At 43.3% G+C, this 23218-nt stretch overlaps 1 protein-coding gene across 1 annotated transcript; it reads right to left on the bottom strand.

Annotated features, from left to right (window-relative positions):
- Positions 1–4925: 4925 nt before the first annotated feature.
- LOC115794500 (semaphorin-4B-like) lies at positions 4926–22999 on the bottom strand. The gene is made up of 14 exons (XM_030750046.1): positions 22818–22999; positions 15008–15168; positions 14843–14905; positions 14471–14569; positions 14165–14255; positions 12880–12999; positions 11376–11503; positions 11111–11289; positions 8947–9082; positions 8442–8631; positions 8081–8196; positions 7625–7788; positions 6695–6765; positions 4926–6560 (listed from the first exon to the last, which is right to left on the bottom strand). The coding sequence occupies exons 1-14, from the start codon at positions 22906–22908 to the stop codon at positions 5830–5832; spliced, it is 2340 nt and encodes a 779-aa protein (XP_030605906.1). The 5' UTR covers positions 22909–22999; the 3' UTR covers positions 4926–5829.
- Between the last annotated feature and the right edge of the window lie 219 nt (positions 23000–23218).

Below are 23218 nucleotides of genomic sequence, written 5' to 3'. Positions count from 1 at the left end.
TCGCGGTGCTGGAAACTCCTCAGTGATTTTGGTCCGTGTGGACATGACAACATCACACAGCTGCTGTTCATCCATGACGAGAATCTCCCGTTTCGCCACATCCCAAAGGTGCTCCACTGATCTGAGATCTGCTGACTGTGAAGGTCATTTGAATACTTACGGTCAGGTTCAAGAAACCAGTTTGGGGTACAGAGCAGTGAAACAGTATTTGCCCCCCTTCCCAGTTTTTTCATATTTGTCACACTTACATGTTTCAGATCGAACAAATTTTATTATGAGACAAAACAAAATATCCAGATTAAATACAAAAATGCAGTTTTTAAATCCATGATATCATTTAAGAAGAAGAAGAAACAGCCTTTATTGTCCCACAGAGGGGAAATTTATTAAGGGAGAAAAGCTATCCACACTTACCCGGCCCTGTCTGAAAATTTCCCCCTTCATGAATTAACTGATTAATCACGTTTTTGAAAAGCTGACTTCAGTGTCACGGCCACACCCACACCTGCTCACTGCAGACCTGCTGAGTGAAGAAATCCCTTAAACAGACGCTGTCTGACAAAGTGAAGCTTTATAATCTAAAGAACCAGCTGAGAAACAAAGTCACATCTATTAGTCTGGAAAGGGTTACAAAGACATTTTAAGGCTTTGGGACTCCAGAGAACCACAGTGAGAGCCGTTATCCACACAGGGAGAAAACCTGGAACAGTGGGGAACCTTCACAGCAGCGGCCGGCCTACCAAAATGACTCCAAGAGCGCATTGACTACTCATCCAGGAGGTCACAGGAGAACCCAGAACAACATCTAAAGAACTGCAGGCCTCACTTGGATCAGTTAAGGTCAGAGTTCATGATTCAACAATAAGAAAGAGACTGGGCAAAAATGGCCTCCATGGGAGAGCTCCAAGGAGAAAACCACTGCTGAGCAACAAGAACACAAAGACTCGTCTCACATTTACCAACAAACATCCTGATGATCCCCAAAACTTTAGGGAAAATATTCTGAGGACTGAAGAGACAAAAACTTTCTGGAAGCTTTGAGTCTCATTACATCTGCATAAACATAAAATCCTGCAGGAGGATGTTCAGCCATCAGGACAATGGTCTGAAACAGAGCAGCAGGTCCACCTCTGAATGGCTCAGAAAAAATAAATGAAGATTTTGGAGCAGCCTCAACAAAGTCTGGACTTAAAACAGATTAAAATGCTTTGGAATGACCTTAAACAGGCCGTTCATGCTGGAAAACCCTCCACTGTGGCTGAATTCAAACTATTCTGCAAAGCACAGTGGACCAAAGTTCCTCCACAGTGACTCACAGCCAGTTATCACAAACTCCTGACTGCAGTTCTTTCTGCTCAGGGCGGCACAGCCAGTTATCAGGATTAGGGGGGGAATGAGTTTCTCACACAGGGCAGGAAGGTGTGGAGAGCTTTGTTCCCTTAATGAATGAATGAAATCATCATTTAAAACCTTCATTTTGTATTTACTCAGGTTATCTTATATCTTGTTTATCTAATGTTAAAATTTGCTTGATCTGAAACATGTTAGTGGGAAAAATATGAATCATTCCATTTCAAATAAACCCAGAAGTATTGAAGTCATTGAATACTTTGTTCTGTACAAAGTTGAATGTGCTGACAACAAAAATCACCCAAAAAAAATAAAATAAAATAATCAATGTACATCAAATTTATTAACCAATGGAGGCCTGGATTTGGAGTCACACACAAAATTAAAGTGGAAAAACACACTACAGCCTGATCCAACTTTGATGTAATGTCCTTAAAACAAGTCAAAATGAGGCTCAGTATTGTGTGTGGCCTCCATGTGCCTGTATGACCTCCCTACAACTCCTGGGCATGCTCCTGATGAGGTGGCAGATGGTCTCCCGAGGGACCTCCTCCCAGACCTGGACTAAAGCATCCGCTAACTCCTGGACAGTCTGTGGTGCAACTCGACGTTGGTGGATGGATCGAGACATGATGTCCCAGATGTGCTCAATCGGATTCAGGTCTGGGGAACGGGCGGGCCAGTCCATAGCTTCAATGCCTTCATCTTGCAGGAACTGCTGACACACTCCAGCCACATGAGGTCTAGCGTTGTCCTGCATTAGGAGGAACCCAGGGCCAACCGCACCAGCATATGGGCTCACAAGGGGTCTGAGGACCTTACCTCGGTACCTAATGGCAGTCATGCTACCTCTGGCGAGCACATGGAGTGCCACCCCATACCATTACTGACCCACTGCCAAACCGGTCATGCTGAAGGATGCTGCAGGCAGCAGATTGCTCTTCACGGTCTCCAGACTCTGTCACATCTGTCACATGTGCTCAGTGTGAACCTGCTTTCATCTGTGAAGAGCACAGGGCGCCAGTGGCGAATTTGCCAATCGTGGTGTTCTCTGGCAAATGCCAAGCATCCTGCACGGTGTTGGACTGTGAGCACAACCCCCATCTGTGGACGTCGGGCCTTCATACAATCCTCATGGAGTCGGTTTCTAACCATTTGTGCAGACACATGCACATTTGTGGCCTGCTGGAGGTCATTTTGCAGGGCTCTGGCAGTGCTCCTCCTGTTCCTCCTTGCACAAAGGCGGAGGTAGCGGTCCTGCTGCTGGGTTGTTGCCCTCCTACGGCCTCCTCCACATCTCCTGGTGTACTGGCCTGTCTCCTAGTAGTGCCTCCAGCCTTTGGACACTACGCTGACAGACACAGCAAACCTTCTTTCCACAGCTCGCATTGATGTGCCATCCTGGATGAGCTGCACTACCTGAGCCACTTGTGTGGGTTGTAGAGTCCGTCTCATGCTACCACGAGTGTGAAAGCACCACCAACATTCAAAAGTGACCAAAACATCAGCCAGAAAGCATAGGTACTAAGAAGTGGTCTGTGGTCCCCACCTGCAGAACCACTCCTTTATTGAGTGTGTATTACTAATTGCCAATAATTTCCACCTGTTGTCTATTCCATTTGCACAACAGCATGTGAAATTGATTGTCAATCAGTGTTGCTTCCTAAGTGGACAGTTTGATTTACTTGGAGTTATATTGTGTTGTTTAAGTGTTCCCTTTATCTTTTTGAGCAGTGTATATATATATATATATATATATATATATATATATATATATATATATATATATATATATATATATATATATATATATATTACATTGCAAAAACAGTGACAATTTCATTAGTGGGGGTGGGTGGGGTATAGGGGTTTAAAGTCATGCAGCATTTCTATAGTGGGAGTTCCACAATGTTTGCACGTGTTTAACACATCTTTATTACACTTATTTGACCAACAGTGTGGGAGCTCTCTCATACACAGAGCTCACAATGAAAATGTTTGAGGATCATTAATAGAAGATGCAAAGCAGCAGTTTATTTACCTGTAGAAAGAGAACAGAGGGAGCACTCTGTGAGAGTCAGAAAGAGCAGAGAGTAAGTTCAGGAAAGTTCTCCATGCTCATGATTCATCACTCATGTGTTCACATTTTGGAATTAAGATCATCTTCATCATCACTTGAACTCATGAAGCACATTCAGAATTCCACTTTAGGCCGGAGCAACATCAAAGTATCAGGATGAAACCATTCAGTTCATGTTTGAGCTTGTAGTTCATTTGCACCACAAGGGGGCGACAGGTCGCTATTAAACAAGAAGGAATTCTCCAGACTTCCTTAAAAAACGAACTCATTCATACCTATAATTATTAAGCATGAGTTTATTGACTGTTATTAATAACAGTATAAATTTTAGCCCTCGTTACATTCAAAGCAGGTTTCACATTTAACTGTTTACATACATTCATTCACATACAGTGATTGACAACTCTGCATATTCATTGCATACAAATATATTACTTACAATATTTTTAAAATGCATACAGATAATTTATCAAATGTATTCACACATAAAGACACCAGTCATTCGACGTGCATGTGAACATCACAGCATTTAAACGTTACATAAATCCACTAAAGTTTTACCTGAGAAACAGACACGACGTCTGAGACAGTCTATAATGAACGAGTCCGACTACAAAATCATAAAAATAAACACAAGCATGTATTTTACAAACTGCTGTCAAGAACTGACCAGTTAAACAGAATAAGGTGAGCTTTTCTTGGCATGAGACACGATTCTGATAAAAACTGAATAATTTCATCAAAAACAAAGTTTGTCTTTTGTTGGCATAGGTGAGCTGACCTGCCATGTTGTAAATAAGAAAGAGATAAATTAAAAAAATAAAAAATAAGGGCATGCACGCAGATGAAAACATTATTAATATGTCTCATCATTGTTTTCAAAAACCTGAGTTTAAGCCAGACAGTGAACTGAAAGGACTCTGAAACGTGAGCATTAACAAAATGTTTCCACTGTTTCCAATCTCTGGAGCTTGAAAAAGGCGACTGGACTTCTTTTTGTTTCTTGAAGACGTTTCACCTCTCATCCGAAAGGCTTCTTCAGTTCTCAACCAAATGGTGGAGAGACCCAGGTATTTAAACCCCTGTGGGCGTAGTCCCCTGGAGGTGGTTATGACCCTCTATTGATCATGTGCTTGAACACATGTGCCCAGGTGTGAAGGGGGCGTGGGTCATATTTAATCAGTGGTTTCAGTTGAAACCAATTTAGGACTCCGCTCCATTGTTTCCTGTGGCCTATTGAGGTCACTGGAACAAAGGTGTGAATGGGGGTTGAGACGTCTGGGAAGGGAGCTCAGGACAGCACTGTAAGCGGGGGAAAGTTGGTGACGTAATCCACCTCCTCTGTTCAATGATGGTTGTTCACAGTGGACATAGATGGCTTCTTTCACTCCTCTTTCAAACCATCTGTTTTCCCTGTCCAAAATGTGGACATTGGCATCCTCAAAAGAGTGCCCTTTTTTCTTCAGATGCAGATGTACTGCTGAATCTTGTCCTGTCGAGGTGGCTCTTCTATGTTGTGCCATTCGTTTGTGAAGAGGCTGTTTGGTTTCACCAATGTAGAGGTCCGAGCACTCTTCACTGCACTGAACAGCATACACTACATCGCTGATCTTCTGTTTCCAATAATCTCAGATCTTGGAGCAGATTCATGAACAGTCCTCATGATTCTCCTCAAATCTGAGCAGAGCTAAAAACAGCTGCAGGTGCTGTAACAGCTGTTTGAGTCGGTCCCCATTAGGGTAACTGTGTTTAAATCAGCCCTGTATTAAGGCCTAAAGCTTCACACGGCTGCTTTAAGGTCCAGTTTTTAGTTCAGCATGCAACCAAAATTAACCAATTCAATTTCAAAGAGATGCAGCTTTCAAACTGTGCTAGTTTCACAGCACTAGCCTTGGGCTACAGGCCCTAAGAGACCTGAGACTTAAGATATGCAGAGTTACAGTTATTATTATTATTATTATTATAGCACAACATCAACTGTATACAAAAGACAGATGTAGTTTATGAAGCTCATGCAGCAGTTCTTCCAATTGGCCAGAAGGGGGAGGCACCTCCTCTTGTACAAACATGAGGACACTGGTCCTATAAATGTCCCGATGGGCGATAAAGCACAGTACGCTTTACTCGGGCCTTTAGCTTGAATACTGTGACTGACAAGGTGCTACCATATGACTGTGGGGGGGGGTCCCTTGGTTCTGCCTCATGACGTCTGGTTTAGACAATGGTAAAAATGGGACTTTGCAAACCAAACAATGAGGTAAACATTAAAAAGCTCAAACTGCTCTTAATCTTCGGTTTCCAAAGATTCTTTGAAGTTTCCTACTTTCACGATGTCTGTGGTGATAAGTGTTACCTGCTGGGATAAACTAGCTGCAAAATGTAAGTTAAGGCATCTTCAGTTACTCCATCACCTTCACCTCAGGCTCTGGTTCCTCCGGGCTGCTCAGAGAGCAACTCTCCATAGCTTTGTTTGTGTTGCTGCCCTCGTCAGGAGTGACCAGTGGATCCTGCTTGAGGCTAACTTTCCCCTGTCGCCACATGTGGATCGATCCCAGAATCAGGATACAGATGCACACGGCCAGAAGGAGGGAAACAGCCACAAGCTCACTGTAGTAACTCTTCTCTTTCAGAGGGATATCGCTGGGCTCTGGCGAGCGCTGGTGGTCCTTCACTGAGGTCAGGGTTTGGTCGACTTTTGTTTCAGGAACTTGTTCATTGGAGATCTTCTCATCTTTAAAACTGGTTGTAAATCCATTGTTTCTGTCTTTGGTGGTGTGTGTGTTGGTGTGTACATATTGCGACAGAAACAATGTTGGATCTTCGGTAGCGATGTTCTCGTCGGGCTCCTCTGTGCTCACGGATTCATGGGTTCTTGGTGAGAAATTTCTGGCGCGTTTCAATTGCACGTCATAACTTTTGACTTCTTCCTTGTACCCGCCTTCCTCTGCCTCACAGCGGTAGGTCCCGAGAGTGTCGTCGGTGACGAGGAACCTAAGGCTGCCGTCAGCTGACTGAATGAAGCGATTCTCTGGCAGGCTTTTGAACTGAGTCGAAGTCCAGGTCAGAGTTGCCAGGTTGGAAGGTTTCAGGCATGAAAGGGTCACCGCTTCATTCAGATGAGCACGGACCTCTGCAGGCAGAAATGTTACAGCATTGAGGTTAAACTCTGAACTTCTCTCATGTTTCCAGAATATGTTGAAGATCATTTCTGAAGGTCTTCATATCTGCCAGAAGATGAATTATATTTAGTGAGGAAGATGTTACCTGTGATCACATCAGCCTCGGTTTGCCCCCGACATTTCTCTTCCACATCACCGTCTTTCAGGTTTTGAACCCTGAGAAGTAAAACAACAACCTGTCAGTCGCACAGGGCCAATTTATTTCTACCAACATTTTAAAAAATGTTGAAGTTCTGGTTAATGATGGTTATATTAGTCCAGTTATACCATGCAGGGAAGAAGCCAAAGAAACAAGAGCTTAGTTTCTCACATAAAAACAAAGTAAAACATTTTTTGATATCTGCATTGTTTGCAGACTATCCTTCAGTTGCAGAGCAGTACATGCTTACATTCATTTGAGATCTACTGCAGTTTTAAGCACACTAAAAACTCCATCTAACCCATTCATTGTCTTAATGTTAATCCCCTCACATTAAATAGCTCTAAGCCCTGTTGTTTCTCAGCTGGTTGCAGCTTTTCTGAAATAAGAAAAAGCATTGCTTAAAATAAACATGTGATCACGTTCAAGCTGCAGACACTGTTAGAAAAGCTGGGTGTAAATTTACATGGTGCAAGTCTCATAAACAGCAGAGAATATTTGCTGTATCTGACATCACGGGAACGTGGTTAGTCAAAAATATGCAAGTGTTAACAAGTGGTTGAAAGAGACCCAAACAAAAGTCCTGAAGTCCAGACTGAAAGGTTACAAAAATCCTGCCGTCTGTGCTGAAGGAACACAAACTGTACTCTGGGTTTTTCTGGTGTCATAAATCTGGAATTTCCTTTAAACATGTTTTGTTTGGAAAAACCCTCGATGATGTCATTTATATGGTCTAATAAATTCCAGACACATCTCTTAAAAAGTCACAGTTATCAGAGCAATCAGTCCCCTTAAATCAAACCAGTTGGTTTAGGTTACAAATGCAGGTCACAGCTGATTATCTGGACTCTTACAGAGTAACAAAGTTTTACTCACATGTCCTCGTGACTGCCATCCGCACGGCTACAGACCCTGTCGGTCCGGCTCCATCCACAGAGAGGATCTCTGGCCAGAAGACACTGACTGCAGGTTCTGTAGGTGGAGCAGCGGGCCACAGGTACAGCAGTCACGCCCTCAGATGTCCCCACATAAAGGACTCCCTGATGGAGCAGAAAAGCACAGTTAACCACATTCATATACATCCAGCAGATCTGTCAGGTTTTTAGGTTTCAGAGTAGGCGTGATGATGTTAAACATCTGTAAGATTATGCAGTCCTCATGTACATCACTGCACCTGCACCACGTCCACTGTGAAGGCTTCTGTTATCTAACAGTTTTTTTTTTATCTTAGATATTTTTTAAATAGTGATTCAGACAAAAGAAAAAAAAATATGAACTGGATACATTTTTTTTTTTTTTTGCATCAGTCAGTCACTGAATTGTGAGGCTTACCTTGGAGGAGGAGAGGACGATGCTTTTGACTGGCTGAGGCCGGGCGAAGACCTGAATCTCTTCAATGACCCAAGGACCCTGATCAAACAACGCCACCTTGTGGAGGAATCCAGACTCTGGACAGCAGAGAGGAAGGATGAATCATTTTTAATGCAAAATAAAGACTTGCAGGAGAACAGGATGCACAAACCAAGAAGCAGTTTCTGGTCTGTTCTGCACACGTTAAAGAAAATCTTCAACACTGGGAAACAATCGGCTCTAATCAGCCCAAATCAGAGCAAAGGCTGCATGCACTCATGCACTTTGATCACATTCAGATTTTTCTCCATAAACTGACTGACTGTGCTGTTCTGTGTCTCACCTGTAATAAGGAACAGGATGGTATACTGTTTGCCATCGGCCGCCTGTGCTGTCATCACAGCCACACGACTGTACTGCTGCCCCGATGAAACAACAACCGGACCGCCTCCGACAGGTGTCACAGGGTTCCTGGTCAGGAAACTCCTCTTCACCTCCCCCAACACAGCATCCGTGGAATTGTGTAGTCCGCACTGTCAGGAGAACATGAGGGAGGTTCATGCAGTAACTTCTAAGCACAGTGTTTAAAACTATTTAAGTCAAGGAGCTAAAAGTGGTGATGAGTGTGAATGAAACTGAGCCTCAAGTCAAACCGAACACTCAGCATTTATGTTTGTTTGAGAAGTTTCATGAAGAACTGTTTTAGTGAAGTGCAGAAAAAACTACTTTCAGTGGAAACTTCAAACCATCAGCTTTTTAAAAAGCACTGATGTCTGATACTTGTGAGAAAGTCTCTTTGCAGTTATACTTTAAGGATTCAGCAGGTCCAACAATACTGGCCCCCCTACCTTTCCCAGGGAGGATGATTCCTGAATCAGACTCCACTGGTGACTCTCCATGATGAAGGTCCTGTAGCTCCCCATGAACACTTTTTTAATGTCTTGCAGCTTAAAGACACACACTGCAGACTCTGGAACTCTGGACCTGTAAGACATCCCATTGTAACCTTGAAGCTCTTCAGGACAAATTTCAGATGGCCTGACTTGAACAAGTTTCTTAGCAACAAAGCCAAAGTTGGAGCCAACACTGAAGCTGTGGTCGGACCCTCTGAGGTCTGCTGATGCTGTGCTCTCTCTTAAATGTCAGCTAAAGCCATATCTGTTCACTCACACCTTCCTGTGACATGGTTTGTGCAACAGGGTGGTCTTCAGTTCTACACCAAAATGAAAATGTGGATTTCATCTATGGGGAATGGGGCCCCCTGGCACCCCCAACCAATTCCAATGGACTACAGTCATTGGGCTAAATTTACAATGCCAAACACCACTGAATGAGAGCATGAAGAGGACTATTTCTGTTTGTTTGGGTCTCTGACCCAGCGTTTTCAGTTTTGGACTTTGATCTTGTAAGTCCTGTTCTGTTCTCGGTGTTTGTCACTTCCTGCTTTATTCTGATAGCTTCGTGTCGCTCATGTCTTCTATTTAGTTTTACTTCTCTTGTCTTGTCTTCAGTGATTGTTTTCAGCTGTGCTTCCTGGTGTACGTCTCCCTGATTGCCTCATGTGTGTACTTATTGTCCGAGTCTTAAATCAGAGATTTCTGGCTCCAGTCTAGCTCAAATAAAGCTGAGTTTGAGTTTATGCCCTGTCCCCCAGAGTGCTGCATTTGGGTCCTGCTTTGCTCTCCACACATTAGGATGATGACAGAAGCCATGCCACCCTGGCTTACATTGTACTTTAAGGAATTCATGACTTTCTGGAATCGCGATCAGTCTAAAACTTCCTGTTTCTTCTTTTCTGGGTTATCCTCTACTTTTCTCTATAGCCTCCCGGTAGCATTTCCTGCTCCTCTAGTTGGGATTCTTGCACTGCCTCAGGGCCAGCTTGACTTACTGCAGTCCTGATTTCCAGCCTGACGTACTGAGAACTTCAGCTCAGGCTGGGAGCTGATTTCCAGGCAGCTCGTGTCAGCCACACACACATCACCAGCTCTTCTTCCAAATTTCAGCCAGACGTGTTTTGCTGTCCTCAGTTAACTGTGATGTTGCCATTCTTTAATTTGTGTCAGGAAAACATGATTGTTTTTTATTGGATATGATCTAGAACTGTGTATTCTATTCTATTCTAGTTCATTTGTTTTTACTCATCCTTTTCATTTTTCTCTGTACTGAGCTGCTGTAATGCACAAATTTCCCCGTCGTGGGATCATTAAAGTTTTATCTTATCTTATCTTAGTGTGTGCAATATTTCAACACACACAAGTTGCGGCAGCAAAGCACGGCTCTGTGACAGCGGTAAAACCTGATGAAATCACATCAAATTTCACTTCGGGTATTGTTTCCCAGAGAGGAACCGAAAACTCACAAACCACTCGCTAAACATTTAACCTGGAATAACGTGCACGCTAAGCTTTTATGCACCGTACATTTATTCTCTTTCATTTTTGTGGTTATAAGCCTGTTTTAATTTTGGTGCATTTTTTATTTTTTTTAGTTTAAATGTAAATTGTATAACTCTTGTGTGCTCTTATTCTTTTATCTCCTGCTGCTCCTTTTTGTCCAGTTTCAGACTGTTTTCTGTGACGCACCCCGGGACTCCTGCCAACAAGTTTACGAGTGGGGAAAAGTGTACGCACATCATTTATGAGTACCTATTTGTAATCAGTCACTACGTACTGGGCATTACTGCTGTAATCCTGCATGTGGCTAAATCAGTGAGGGGCCAAAGTGTCCACAGCACAGTGAAACTTCTCACCAAGTCACTTTTGTTGTGCATCTGCTGTCTCCACTTAACCTAACCTTTACATTTTGAATTGTGGGAGTAAGCCGGAGTACCTGGGGTGGAGTCAAACCCAGGACCTTTCTGCCATGAGGCAACAGTGCTAACCGCTGCACCACCGTGCCTGTTATCATTTTAACTTCAGGTTTGTCCTTATTAATACAAATGGCTTTAATAAAAATCAGATGTCACATGCGAGGACAGAAAAACTATTTTTAAAGGTCTTTGCTTCCTACCACTGAGCAGTGAAGACTCCGTAGAACAGAGTGTCAGTGGCGCTGCCCTCTGGTGGCTGGAGGGTGAACACATCCTGGAGAATATTGAAGGGAAGCTGTTTCTGAGACTGACAGAGCAGAGCGGCTTTGGCAAAGGATGTCCACTTTTTCTGCAGAGTCCTCTGTCCACCAACATCATCCTGCAAACACAGGCAGAACAACCTTTGATGTTACATTAATGTTAATAAGCACATTCACATGATGCACTCTCTGCGTTTGCTCTCACCTTGCAGACTTGAGCCACCCGAGCAGTTTTCAGCTCATCTACATAGCTGAACTCTTTCCCAACTTCACTAAAGAAGAAGTAGAGTTTCCCCTCAGCCGGGTCCAGGGACGAGCTTACAAATGTGGGCTCTGAAATACAGAAATACAGGAAGCGATTACAGAACAGGGTGTTGTGCCATGTGGTCTGAATGTAGGGGAAAGGGATCTGAGAGTGTACACAGTACTGAGCTGAGAGATTCAGAAGATGACATACTTTATTTATTTAAAGGCAAACCTCCAAATCCTTCTTTGGGATCAAACTCGACACATTATGTTTTAACCCTTTATAGGGCAGGTGACTACTTCTGGTAATTTCCACACACTTTATATCTGACGGCCATCCTCTGCCACAGCGACGATAAACAAGCATGTGGTCATGAAGAAATGGCCTTCATAAGTCATAATGTGTATGTTGTAATGACTCTGTTGTAATTTTTCTAAACTACACCCTCCTTTCACCATACTTGTTTTTCTTGTACACCTGGAATTTTTAATTTTATTATTTTTTTTTTGCCACTTACAGACGAGGAACCAGACACGTAACTTTGATTTTCTACACAAAAATAAAACATTTTGAAAAAAGTAATTAAGTCTCATGTCCTCCAGTAACACTCTGAGGTTGAAACTTTGTGTTTCAGTGAGGATCATCAGGACACGACGGGGCCGTCTCAGAACACAAAGAGGAAACAAACACAAGCATTCGTGTGTTACATGTTTTTATGAGGTTTTTATGGCTTTTTGATATCAGCATTTTTAAGAACAGTAGTTCTGCATGTTAATCATTTAATAGCACATATTAACCCAAATAAATAGTTAAACCAAAAATAAATTTTGAAATTCTTTTTTACAGGAGTGAGTGTGGGTTAGTGGCGTGGAGGTGTCGCACCACCCATGCTTATGTGACAACTGTAAATTAGTAAGTTTCATTGGTGAGACAGGAGTACTGCATTCATAACTGTGAGACAGGTGTGAGTTATCAGCATGACTAATTGTGGTCAGCAGCCCACATCTGATGACGCTGATGCACATTTATGGACCAAAGTGGCAGCACGTCACTGTTCACCACAGTGATCAAAGCTCCAAATGAAGAAACAGTTTTTGAAAGCTGCTCATCCTTCCAGTAAAGGTCAAGAAACTCATTCAAGGAGAATTAAATCTCCCTGCAAGTCTTCATGCAACAATTTGCAAAGACAACCACATATATATATGCCTTTACTTTGTGATGCTGTCTTACATTCAGGTGGAAAGTTAAAAAAAACCTGTTCTGAAGTTCAGTTTGTTTTTGCAGTTTCTGTCTCTCTTTCTGACACATTCATTTTTCCTTCCCTTTTTCTCTGTCTCTAACCTGCCGCAGCTCTTTGTTCTCTTTTTCCATTCTGTTCATTTCTGCACATTCAGTCAAACCGTCCTCACGAAGCTGCACTTCCTACAGTTATGACTTAAATGATGATTATGTGTTTGCTCACCCTCCAGTAAGCTGATGGACGTCTCCAGGCTGACGTCTGGGCCATCCTTGGTGAAGTATCGAGAGATCTGGGGTTTGAGTCCTCTGAAGTCGGTTGTGGTGGCTGTGAAGAGCTCACTGTCTGCGCACGGATAAACATGAGAGCTCAGGGTGTTTGTGCTTTAAAGCGCACATTAACACGAGAACATATGATGGAGCACAAATGTATTTCTATGATCATTAAGATCAGTATTAACATTCCTTGTGTTACCGATCTGAGGAACCGGCCTCTGAGACAGAACAGAGAAAACTTCAGTCATCAAAGCAGGCGTGCCTTTGCTGCAGTTTTATGACATGTACAGAAATCTACGGCTGTTCTCAAAAAGTTCAAAAACTGCAGCTATAAAAAAAAATAGCCTTCAAAATTATTTTTGAGAAAGCAGGAGGAGGAGGTCAGAGGCAGTGAAAGGTGCAGAGCAGGTGTGTGTGTGTGTGTGTGTGTGTGTGTGTGTGTGTGTGGCTCCGGGATGATGCACGAGGAACGGCTCAAACTGTTTACAGCACAGTTCGGCACTGAATCTCAAATTCACTGTAAATGGCCTGTAAACGTGACCGTGGAACCAAACAGCAGCTCATCCAGATGCTGCTGTTTGGTTTCTGGGTCATGGCCACAGATGCCTTGCCCCCCCCCCCCCCCCCCTGGCTCCGCTGCTTCACAGCAAAATTGCAAATGGGCACAAACTCTCATGCAACTGCTGTTTGTGCAACCGAGAAAATAAATGATGGAAGTTGTTGATTGCACCTCAAGTCCCGCTTGGATCAGAGACAGAATTGCTGGAAAATGTAGTTTTCTGTATCTTCAGCTAAAACTTTCCTCCCCTTGGTTTGTCCTAAACCGGCTCTCGTCACACCAAAACCAAACAGTCCACTACAGCTGAACAAAAAAACTAAAACTAGGTGTGAATCCTTTTATTTAAATGAAGTAAAAACTGGAATTTTTCAGAAACAAATATCAGTTTTTATTAAAAACAGAAAAACTGATGTGAAACTTAATAAAAGCTGAACATTAACTCCCAGTTTAGTTTAAAACTAAAGTGAAATGAACAAACACTCTGGAAATGAACTGAAATGAAACCTTTAGGAAAAAAAATGGAAACTAATAAAAAAAAATTCTAATACTGTTTAAGGTTTTAAAACGATCATCATCTCCAAAATATCAACTCTGCAGAAATTCATACCGAGTTGCATGTGCAGAGCTTGAGGTTTATAACAGAGTGCGGCTGAAAGCTGAAACTCAGCATACTAACCTATGATGACGGCGGCGCTCCTCTCGAAGGGGATGAATGGACATCGACCTTTGGCACCGTTTTGTTGGACAATGGAGAAGCTTTCAGTGTCCTGATGAAGACGAACAAAAGCTCAGCCAACTGTGTCTGAACTGTCACATCATCAGCATCATGATCACAGTCCTTACAGGAGAGCCGGTCTTAAATGTTTTGGATTGAGTGAACTCGAGCGTTAAATCGTTCATATCAGAAGTAACATTTTTCTCATCTTGTCAACAGCCTGACTTTAAAAAAGCAGATCTTAGGTCAGCGTGCAAGTGATCTTACGATGTAGGCTTCTTGGGGGCTGTAGGCGTAGCTGCCACAGGTGTACAGATGGGTGGAGTTCAGAGGTTGCAACACATGGATAAAGTTTGGACAGTCAACCTGCAGACCAACAGAAAGGTGCCCCCAAAAAAACATAGAGACAGAAATGTGTCAGGATGACTGAACCACGATGAAGATTTGACATCATCTCACTGTATTCATCAGTAGAGTTTGGAAAAGAAAGGTGACGATGCCTTCCTCTTCTTCCTCTCCCATAAATATTCATTCATTCATGTTTTTTTTTCCTTTCAAATTTCCTGGGAAAATCCCTAATATTTCTGCTGTGTTGGGATTAAATCTGGTTGTTTAGCATTCGGGCTGGTTTATATTTACCACTGCATCTTTCCCTTTAGTGCTGCAATCCTTAATGTCCTTGTCAGAGGGACTCCACTGCACCTGAATAAAACACAGACAACTCTTCAGCACAACAGCATCAGACGGCCTTGTGGGTAATAATAAGTAAAATTCAGTAAAATTAATTTGGACTCTCTGGGCCACCTTCTTCTTCAGGCTGATGACATCGCTCTGATTAACATTCAGTGACAGGATGGTGTTTTGTGCCCCGACGAAAAGGGTGGAGCCGTCGTTGCTTAGCAGCAGTGTGGTGGTGTTGTGGAGGTCGGGGAGGCTGAAGCGGACCAGAGGTCTGTCTCCAGAATCTGCACACAAACACACAAGCATGTGGTATCGTTACCGATGGAGCGCAGGTGTGCCGAAAAACAGCCGAACACCGGCTGATGCTGATGCTTATCTGCGGTGTCACATCAGTTTATGTGCATGGTTGAAGACAGTGTGATGAAGAGCAAAATAAGATCAGTTATATTTTTCATAATGCAGATTTCTTTGTTTTTGTGCAAACACAAACAAACAAAAACACTGGTGATGGATGGATGGATGGATGGATGGATGGATGGATGGATGGATGGATGGATGGATGGATGGATGGATGGATGGATGGATGGATGGAGAAATTTAAATACAGCATGAGAGAAAACACTTGAAGACAGGTGGAGAAAAAGACGAGCAAAGGAAACATTAAGTAAAGACAAAGACTTTGTACTGTGAAGCAGGTCAGCGTGGTGCCATCAAAGAGCTTTACTGCCTTTAAAAAGATGAGGGTAACTGAGTGTTGAGTTTCTCCAAGCCAAGATTACTTTTGATGGTTTATCTGGCAGCTTTTCTCAGCGCTCTTCTGTGTGTGTTCTGTCACGTCTGACCCTTCAGAAAGGCCTATCAGACTTTTGCCCTGCTTACTTTTAGAGCTGCAAAACCAGACGGAGGCTAAAAGAAGAGGTGAGATGATACAGATCAGTAAATAACAGCATCAACAGTGTGCTGTATGCTTCACTCGTCAGCTGACCGGCACAGAGATCGGGCTGTTTCCTGTTTCTGATGCTGTGTGGCTATGTTTGGAGAGGATGTGGTTCAGAGCTGCAGAGAAGCTCTCCGTATATGAACATCTGATAAGAGCTAAAAATAAGAACTTAACACAGAAACGTGTCAACTGCAGATTTCTCAGTTTTGTCTGCCAGATTATCGTGTAATGATGTGTCTGAGAGGCTCAACATACTCATTTATTTATGCTGTTATTATTTACATAATATTCTATGATTTGCAAATACTTGACACATATTTTATTCAGGTTGACTAAACTGTGGGTGGGAGCTACCCTTAAGTAAAAATGACCTTTGTTACTGATTGTGCGTTTGTGGAGGTCTGGATATCTGTGTCACTTCTTCCTTTTCTGTGTATGTATCAGCTCTTATGAATTCAGATATATTTTTCAAGACGATAATAAAAAGTTACTCTCAGATGATGGTTCAGGTGATGCGATCCCACACAGACTGTTTGCCTGTGTGCAGCCAAAACCTGCAGCAGCAGAAACATTCAAGTACCAGAAATCTGACCTGCAGGTTTGACATGTTTACATCTGTTAACAGAGACTAGCCTGAGACCAACAACTCCCAAAATAACTGAACAGCAACCTGTAGGCAACATCACTGAAATTCATAAAACCTGAAAATTAAAGTTTGATGATTAGAGAACAAAGAATGTCTGACAGATAAAATCAGGAAGAAATATTTCAGCCTGCAGTCAAACTGAAGCAGCGACCACAGTAAAAAAGCGATGCGTCCTTCCACTGGAACGACCTTCAGGCGGATTTGAGGCGAGGTCAGCAGCCACCGTTCACCTTACACGTGGCTGATATGCTATGATATCAACCTTACCTGCAACACCAGCACATGCTGGACTCCCAGATCATCTTCATGAACTCATCAGAAACAAAGAAAAATTAAAAAACTTTTTTTGTTCTTTCCAGAAGCACAACCTGCTTACTCTGCACTCAGGAATGACATGCATGTGTCATCTCACTTTTTTTTCCTGTTTCCTGGCAATTTCAACAGTTATGAAGAAATGTGAATAACTGATGTGGTTTTGTGACAGGCTGTTAGTAACAAAGTGCTCAAAGAGCCATTTTAATGTGTTGGCAGAGCACTGATTCATCCCATGAGTTAGGAGCTTAATGCCTGAATGATTAACGGGTCAGAGTGAAATGGTTTAACAAACACAACAAAAATTTCCTCTGAAAGTGATCAGGTAGAAAGCCTGGGCTGAAAATGAGTGAAAAAGCAGCCGATGTCCAAACACCTTTGAAAGCTCTTCAGAAAGCTGGAGAACCGTCGCTCTACAAACAAGTCTGGCTGCTTGGAAGCAAAATCTAAAGAAATGAGGGGTGGCACAAAGACTTTTGCACAGTACTGTAGGTATTTGTGAGCGCCGATGATTTCTTTGTTCTAAGGGGTCATCACCCACTGCACTTGATGAGCTTTTACTTTGAGTGGAGCACGCCTGCTTCTTGCTGTTTTTGTTGCTGTTTGGAGCTGATAGCAGGAAACAGGCATCAGAAATAAGGTCAGATATTCTGATCATAAAGAGTCCTTCTCAGAGTCAGATCAAGGCTGGATCGAGGACCTCTGAGGGAGGAGGTTCAGGAAGTTCCTGGAGCTTTAAAACCACTTTGTGTAAATGAGATCAGTCGAATCCAAAGCAGGACCGTAAAGACCGATGAAAGCATATCCTCTGAACATCAGTATGTCAGAGAAACAGAATCTGCTAATGAAAACACAAAACTCCAGTCAGCACAAGTCCTGTCAGAGGAAGTCCTTCAGGTCTCAGAGGCTGAGCAGCAGAAATAAGGAGCAGCACTCCAGGTCGGTCAGACCGCCACATTTCGTCTGGCGTCTGGTGTCCTGGTGCAGCCACAATAACCTGGTACTGAACGCCCAGAAGACAGTGGAGATTATAGTGGACTTTAGGAAGCACACAGCCCCTCTACCCTCCATCATCCTGACTGACACCCCCATCACCACAGTGGACTCTTTTCGCTTCCTGGGAACTACCATCACCCAGGACCTCAAGTGGGAGCCCACCATCACCTCTGTCATCAAAAAGGCCCAGCAGAGGATGTACTTCCTGCGGCGGTTGAAGAAATTCAACTTGCCAGCAAGGACCATGGTGCAGTTCTATACTGCCATCATTGAGTCCATCCTCACCTCCTCCATCACTGTGTGGTACGCTGGAGCCACCACTAGGGACAAACAGAGACTACAGCGCGTTGTGCACTCTGCTGAGAAGGTGATTGGCTGTAACCTCCCATCTCTCCAGGACCTGTACACCTCCAGGACACTGGGGTGTGCAGGTCGGATCACAGCCGACCACTCTCACCCTGGGCACAGACTTTTTGACCCTCTCCCCTCAGGCAGGAGGCTACGGTCCATACGGACCAGAACCTCCCGCCATAAGAACAGTTTCTTCCCCTCTGCTGTTGGACTCATGAACAATTACCCTAAGACTGTTACCACCACCCTCCACAAACGCTGATGACCCTATGTCTATGCACCTGTCTGACTGCACTGATGTACATATTAGTGGAATATAGTCTACATTCTTTTATCTTTTAATTAGTCTCTGCACTGTATATTTTGTAATTTTGTAATATTGTGCTATAGTTATAGCTCTAATATCTCTGTATATTTGCAATTTGTATACTTGTATATTGTCTTATAGTTTTTATACTTATTTGTTTTTTTCTGTACGCACGAAGTACCGCAGCAATTTCCTAATGCTGTGAACCTGTTCACCCATATGGCAATAAAAACCTTCTGATTCTGATTCTGATTCTGATTCACAGTGAGTGATGGAGAAAAGTCACATTCACTGATGATTCCTAGAGATTTGTGACAACAGGGAGAATATAAGGAGAAAATACTTTTGTATGGCTTTAATTTTTCTTTACATATTGATTATGATTTCTGAGATGCCCTATTTTTTATTTATTCTTTACATTTTCCATCACCTTCTTTCTTCTTTACCGCCTTCGATCATGATGCAGGAATTTTGGTGGAAAAAATTGAATCTTGTCCCTACATAATCATTTTAGGTAGGAGATTATGAATATTACAGAATGCAACTACAGAAAGTGACGCGCACAGTTGTGTACATGGTGACAGAAGGGGTTAAACTGCTTTAGTAAATCAGCTTTTTGTGTGTAAAATGACTCGTACCTCTCTAACAGAAATCGTTGGGACTGTGAAACTCTGCATGCTGCCAGTCTGCTAACAGAGCCGCTGATAATGATTTCTAACATCAACACGCTTCCCTAAGTCAGTGACCACAAGAACAGGCAACCATCTCAGGCTCAATCTGACTCGGCCAGTCTACTTTTCTCAGGTTACCAAGGTGAGCTGACCTCAGATCTTCTGGCTGATCTCTGATCTTTGAGGCCTGGCAGGATAATGAGTCCAAATACACCTCAAAGGAGTGCTGATTGTAATGAACTCTCCTCCACAGTCGCATAACCTCAGCCCCACCAAACCTTTATGAAAACCTTCCTGACACGACGCGAAGCTCTTTGGAGACTTGTTGGTCCATACCGGAAAAAATTAGGTTGAAGTGGTGAAATCCATGCAGCTCGAGAGCTGAGAAATACTCTAAACGTTGGTGGGAAAATGAGGCAAAATAAATAAATGAACATGGACCCATGCCTGTGTACTTTGAGGGTTTGTAACTTGGAGAATATTATCAGTGTGAAGCCATGATAGCACAGCATGATACAATGTCACAGTTTTAAACAATAACGCTTTGCAGCAAAATCTTCCCTAAATCTTGTTAAATGTAGTGCATGTAGTTCTGGTTTCATCACATTTAACTTCTGCTTTCCAATCTCAGCAGAGGCATGAATGAACGTCTGTTACCATGGTTACGCTGACTCAGACTGGTTTTTCTGGGTTTTTTATGTGTCATTGAGCGGCTGCAAGAACAACAATGTGACGGCCACAAAAGTCCCCAAAACACTAACGTAAACAGTTCGGTGTGGAAGCTCACAGCTTCACTTCACCACATGTGGACAGAAATTTTGCACCTCGTGAAGCCAAAACTGACAAAGGAGGGATTCAGGATTTAGTCAGTGCAGCAAAGCTTTAGTGCACTCAGCAGGCAGCACGTTCTGCTAGAGCTCTTATGTTCCTTACACAGCTACGTCACCCATTACAGTGATGATCAGCCCTGAGAGTCCTCCAGCAAACACCGTCTGAAAATGTGAGGCTGGACCTCCTCATTCAGAACAGACTGATTAACAGCGCCTGATTTAATCAGAGATCTGAAAGAAAAAGACACTCAAAGAGTCCTGGGTAGAAAATTGGAGAAGACGCACGCCCCCAAGGAACCAATCAGTAGCCTCCACTGAAAACTTACGAGCCAATAGTGTTGCTGCGTTACTGCACATGCACACAGGATCAGCTGTGCATTGGCAGAGACATCTGCTTGTTATCATAGTAACGATGTACTATCTGCATCAGTGTGCCGGCACATCTCCCATCCAGTTATTGTTTTCCTGTCATCCTTATTAACCTGCTCTCCTCTGATTCATCCCTTGTGCTGATTGGCTGCACACATATGAAGCCAGTGAAGAAGGAGCGCGTGAGGCTCACGCTCTCCACTCTCCCTCCATCAGTCAGAATTAGTTCTCAGTTGTGTTTGTGTTTGAATCCAGCGGCCTGATGTGTGGTTGGTCTCTAATTGGTGTTTGATCTTTATAAGAAAGTTCCTTGAACTGCAGCAGCACAAATATGTGAGGTTCCTTCGAGCCGTGGTTTCAGGGACCAGAACAGATGTAGATAAGCTTACTCAGGAACTGTTCCTCAGCTTACTTTAATTAGCTGTTTGTTCAGTGATGTGGCCGGAGATGCTGGATAATTCCATCATGCCTTCACCCCAGGCTTTGTGAAAAGATGGTTTGTGAAAGTGTTTTCGCTGTCTTCTGTTTACATGTTAGTCAGGCTTTTAAGCGTCCCCGGGATGATTTAAGTTAACGTTGACGCGCTCTCCTCATTCACCTAGACTCTGGTCTCTAAATGGCTGCTCAGTGCCAGCACTTGCTTCTAGATCAGTGTTTCCCAAAGTCCCTGATCTAAAGGCACCCCCCCCCCCCCCCCCCCCCGCCCCCACAGTGCCTTCGCGACCTTTGGGAACCACTGTTTTCGAGGAACTTTGATATGATTTTAATTAACGCATAAACTAATGAAACAAACCCAGTGGTTTACTGAGGCTGAAGCCATTGCTCAACAATGGCAATGTGTGTGCAACTAACCCCAATTCAATAAAGGGTCAACTTCTCCCTTGAAATGCAAAAATAATTGTTGCACCAAGCTTTGAATTCAGTCCCGAGTGTGTTGGTGGTCATTTCATATACATGATGACTGCTCTGGTAAGAAGATGCTGTCGTGTGCTGGCTAGCCTGATGCTTTCTCTGCATCCAAACTGCCCCCGTCTCCAGTTCTGGAGCTCCTGTTTCCAAATCAAAACGGTCGGGAGGATTCACACAAATAAGACCCTGACAGGATGCTGTCACTTCATAGTTTGATCAGCTGAAGTTATCTGTTCTGTTAGCACAGTGTGGCTACAGTAGGGTTGACCTTCATGTGACCCTCCAGTGAGCTAGAGCTGCTAAAGGTGAGGGTTTTAATGTGCCGTGGGCCCGGCGGAGGCTGTCCACGATGGAGTTTTGCATCATTTATGCATGACTCAGAAGCAGAGAATGAAAAATGATGAAGCTCGCTCAGATGATAGTTTTGGGTGGGAGAGACGAGAACTGCAGCGTCCCCCCATGAGAGTCAGAACCGATGATTAATCTCAGCTGGTTTGACCTCACTGCTATAAACACACGATCAGTTTAAAAGGACACATTTCCGGCATCTGAAGCCAAAGATTGCACAAAGTTTCTCTGGAAAACTTGTGTCGACAGCTGCAGAAAGGCAAAGAGGAGCTGCGACTTCCAGAAAGTGATGGAGGCTCTGAAAGTTTTTCGATTGTCCAGAATCAAAAACAGCTCCAGCTGAAAAAACTCCCATAAAATCATTTGGGATTATTCCGCTGTACACCCACGCCCAAACACACAACAGCGGACTTTTGTGCATTAAGCAGGCTGCACCATGTGGCTGATTTGGGTTCAGATGGCGTCAGTTACAGAAACAGCAGTGAAACTATTTGTTAGCTTGTTTCACACGGGATGAACTGAGGGCGCGATAGGACAAAGAAGGATTATTTTGAACTGTTGCTGGAGCCGGGCGCACATGCAGACTAATGTCACACTTTAATGTTTGCAACATTCAGATATGTGTGAGATCAGCTCATCGTAATATTTCCTGTTACATAATTTTCCTGTTTTCAGACTAACTTGTCAAATTCAATCTCAATCTGAACGTGTGACTGAGCTCAGGATGAGGACGCTACCCGAGGGAAACAAACTCGTATTAGTTACAAAACAGAATAATATATTATAAATGCAGTAAAGATGACTCATTTAAAGCACCATCAGATGACACAGAGATTTCTGCAGATGTTTCTTTTCTTCTGTGATAGAAAACTTCAGATCTTTTTTATTTTAGATATTTTTTTTCAACAAGACAAACAGATGTGAAAACATCAGCTCTGAGGTTTCTCAGGTCAGCATGGTCATTATCAACCTTGTATTGAGGAACTATCTGTCTCACCTTATACTCCGTTTATCTTTGATTGCAGTAATTAACAACATGAGGATGGTTTTTCTTTAAGTACAAAAAAAAAATCACACCCAAAAGATGTATTTAAAAAAGGAGCATTTAAATATAAAATAGATGTGTTCTCCTGAACTAACATTACGTTTTGATTTGTGTTCTCTTCTCAGTCTTCCACAGACTCACACACATGCACATCCATCCTGTCAGAAAAACATCCCATATTGATTATTAAACCAAAACTTTGGACTTACCGAGGAGGAAGGAGATCCGTGGAGGAGACAGAGAGCAGTTGGAGCTCAGGAGGAGGCTGAGGAGGACGAGGAGGACGGCTGACCGAGCCATGGTGGAGGAGCCGACGAAGGAAGGATGACTGGAGCTGTGTTGAACCTGCAGCTCAGCGTATGCCTCTGCAGCGCACTGAGACCGTGTGGCTCTGAAGTCTCAACGCTGAGCAACACTTAACCACAGCTTCCTCCTCACAGCGGTTCGAGGTCGGAGGGAGGAGGGATCTGGTGAGGAAGGAGGGTGAGAGGGGCTCAGGCCTCAGGCTGCAGCTGACTCATGTGCAGATAACAGTTTGATTCCAAGTTCACTAAACACACCAAAATGTGCAGATGGTCTTCTGCTCTCGGAGCAGCCTGTAAGCGCCTGT

This window comes from Archocentrus centrarchus, chromosome 16 (genome assembly GCF_007364275.1).
Source record: "Archocentrus centrarchus isolate MPI-CPG fArcCen1 chromosome 16, fArcCen1, whole genome shotgun sequence".
NCBI classification, from domain to species: domain Eukaryota; kingdom Metazoa; phylum Chordata; class Actinopteri; order Cichliformes; family Cichlidae; genus Archocentrus; species Archocentrus centrarchus.
This window is presented reverse-complemented; position numbering and strand designations above follow the sequence as displayed.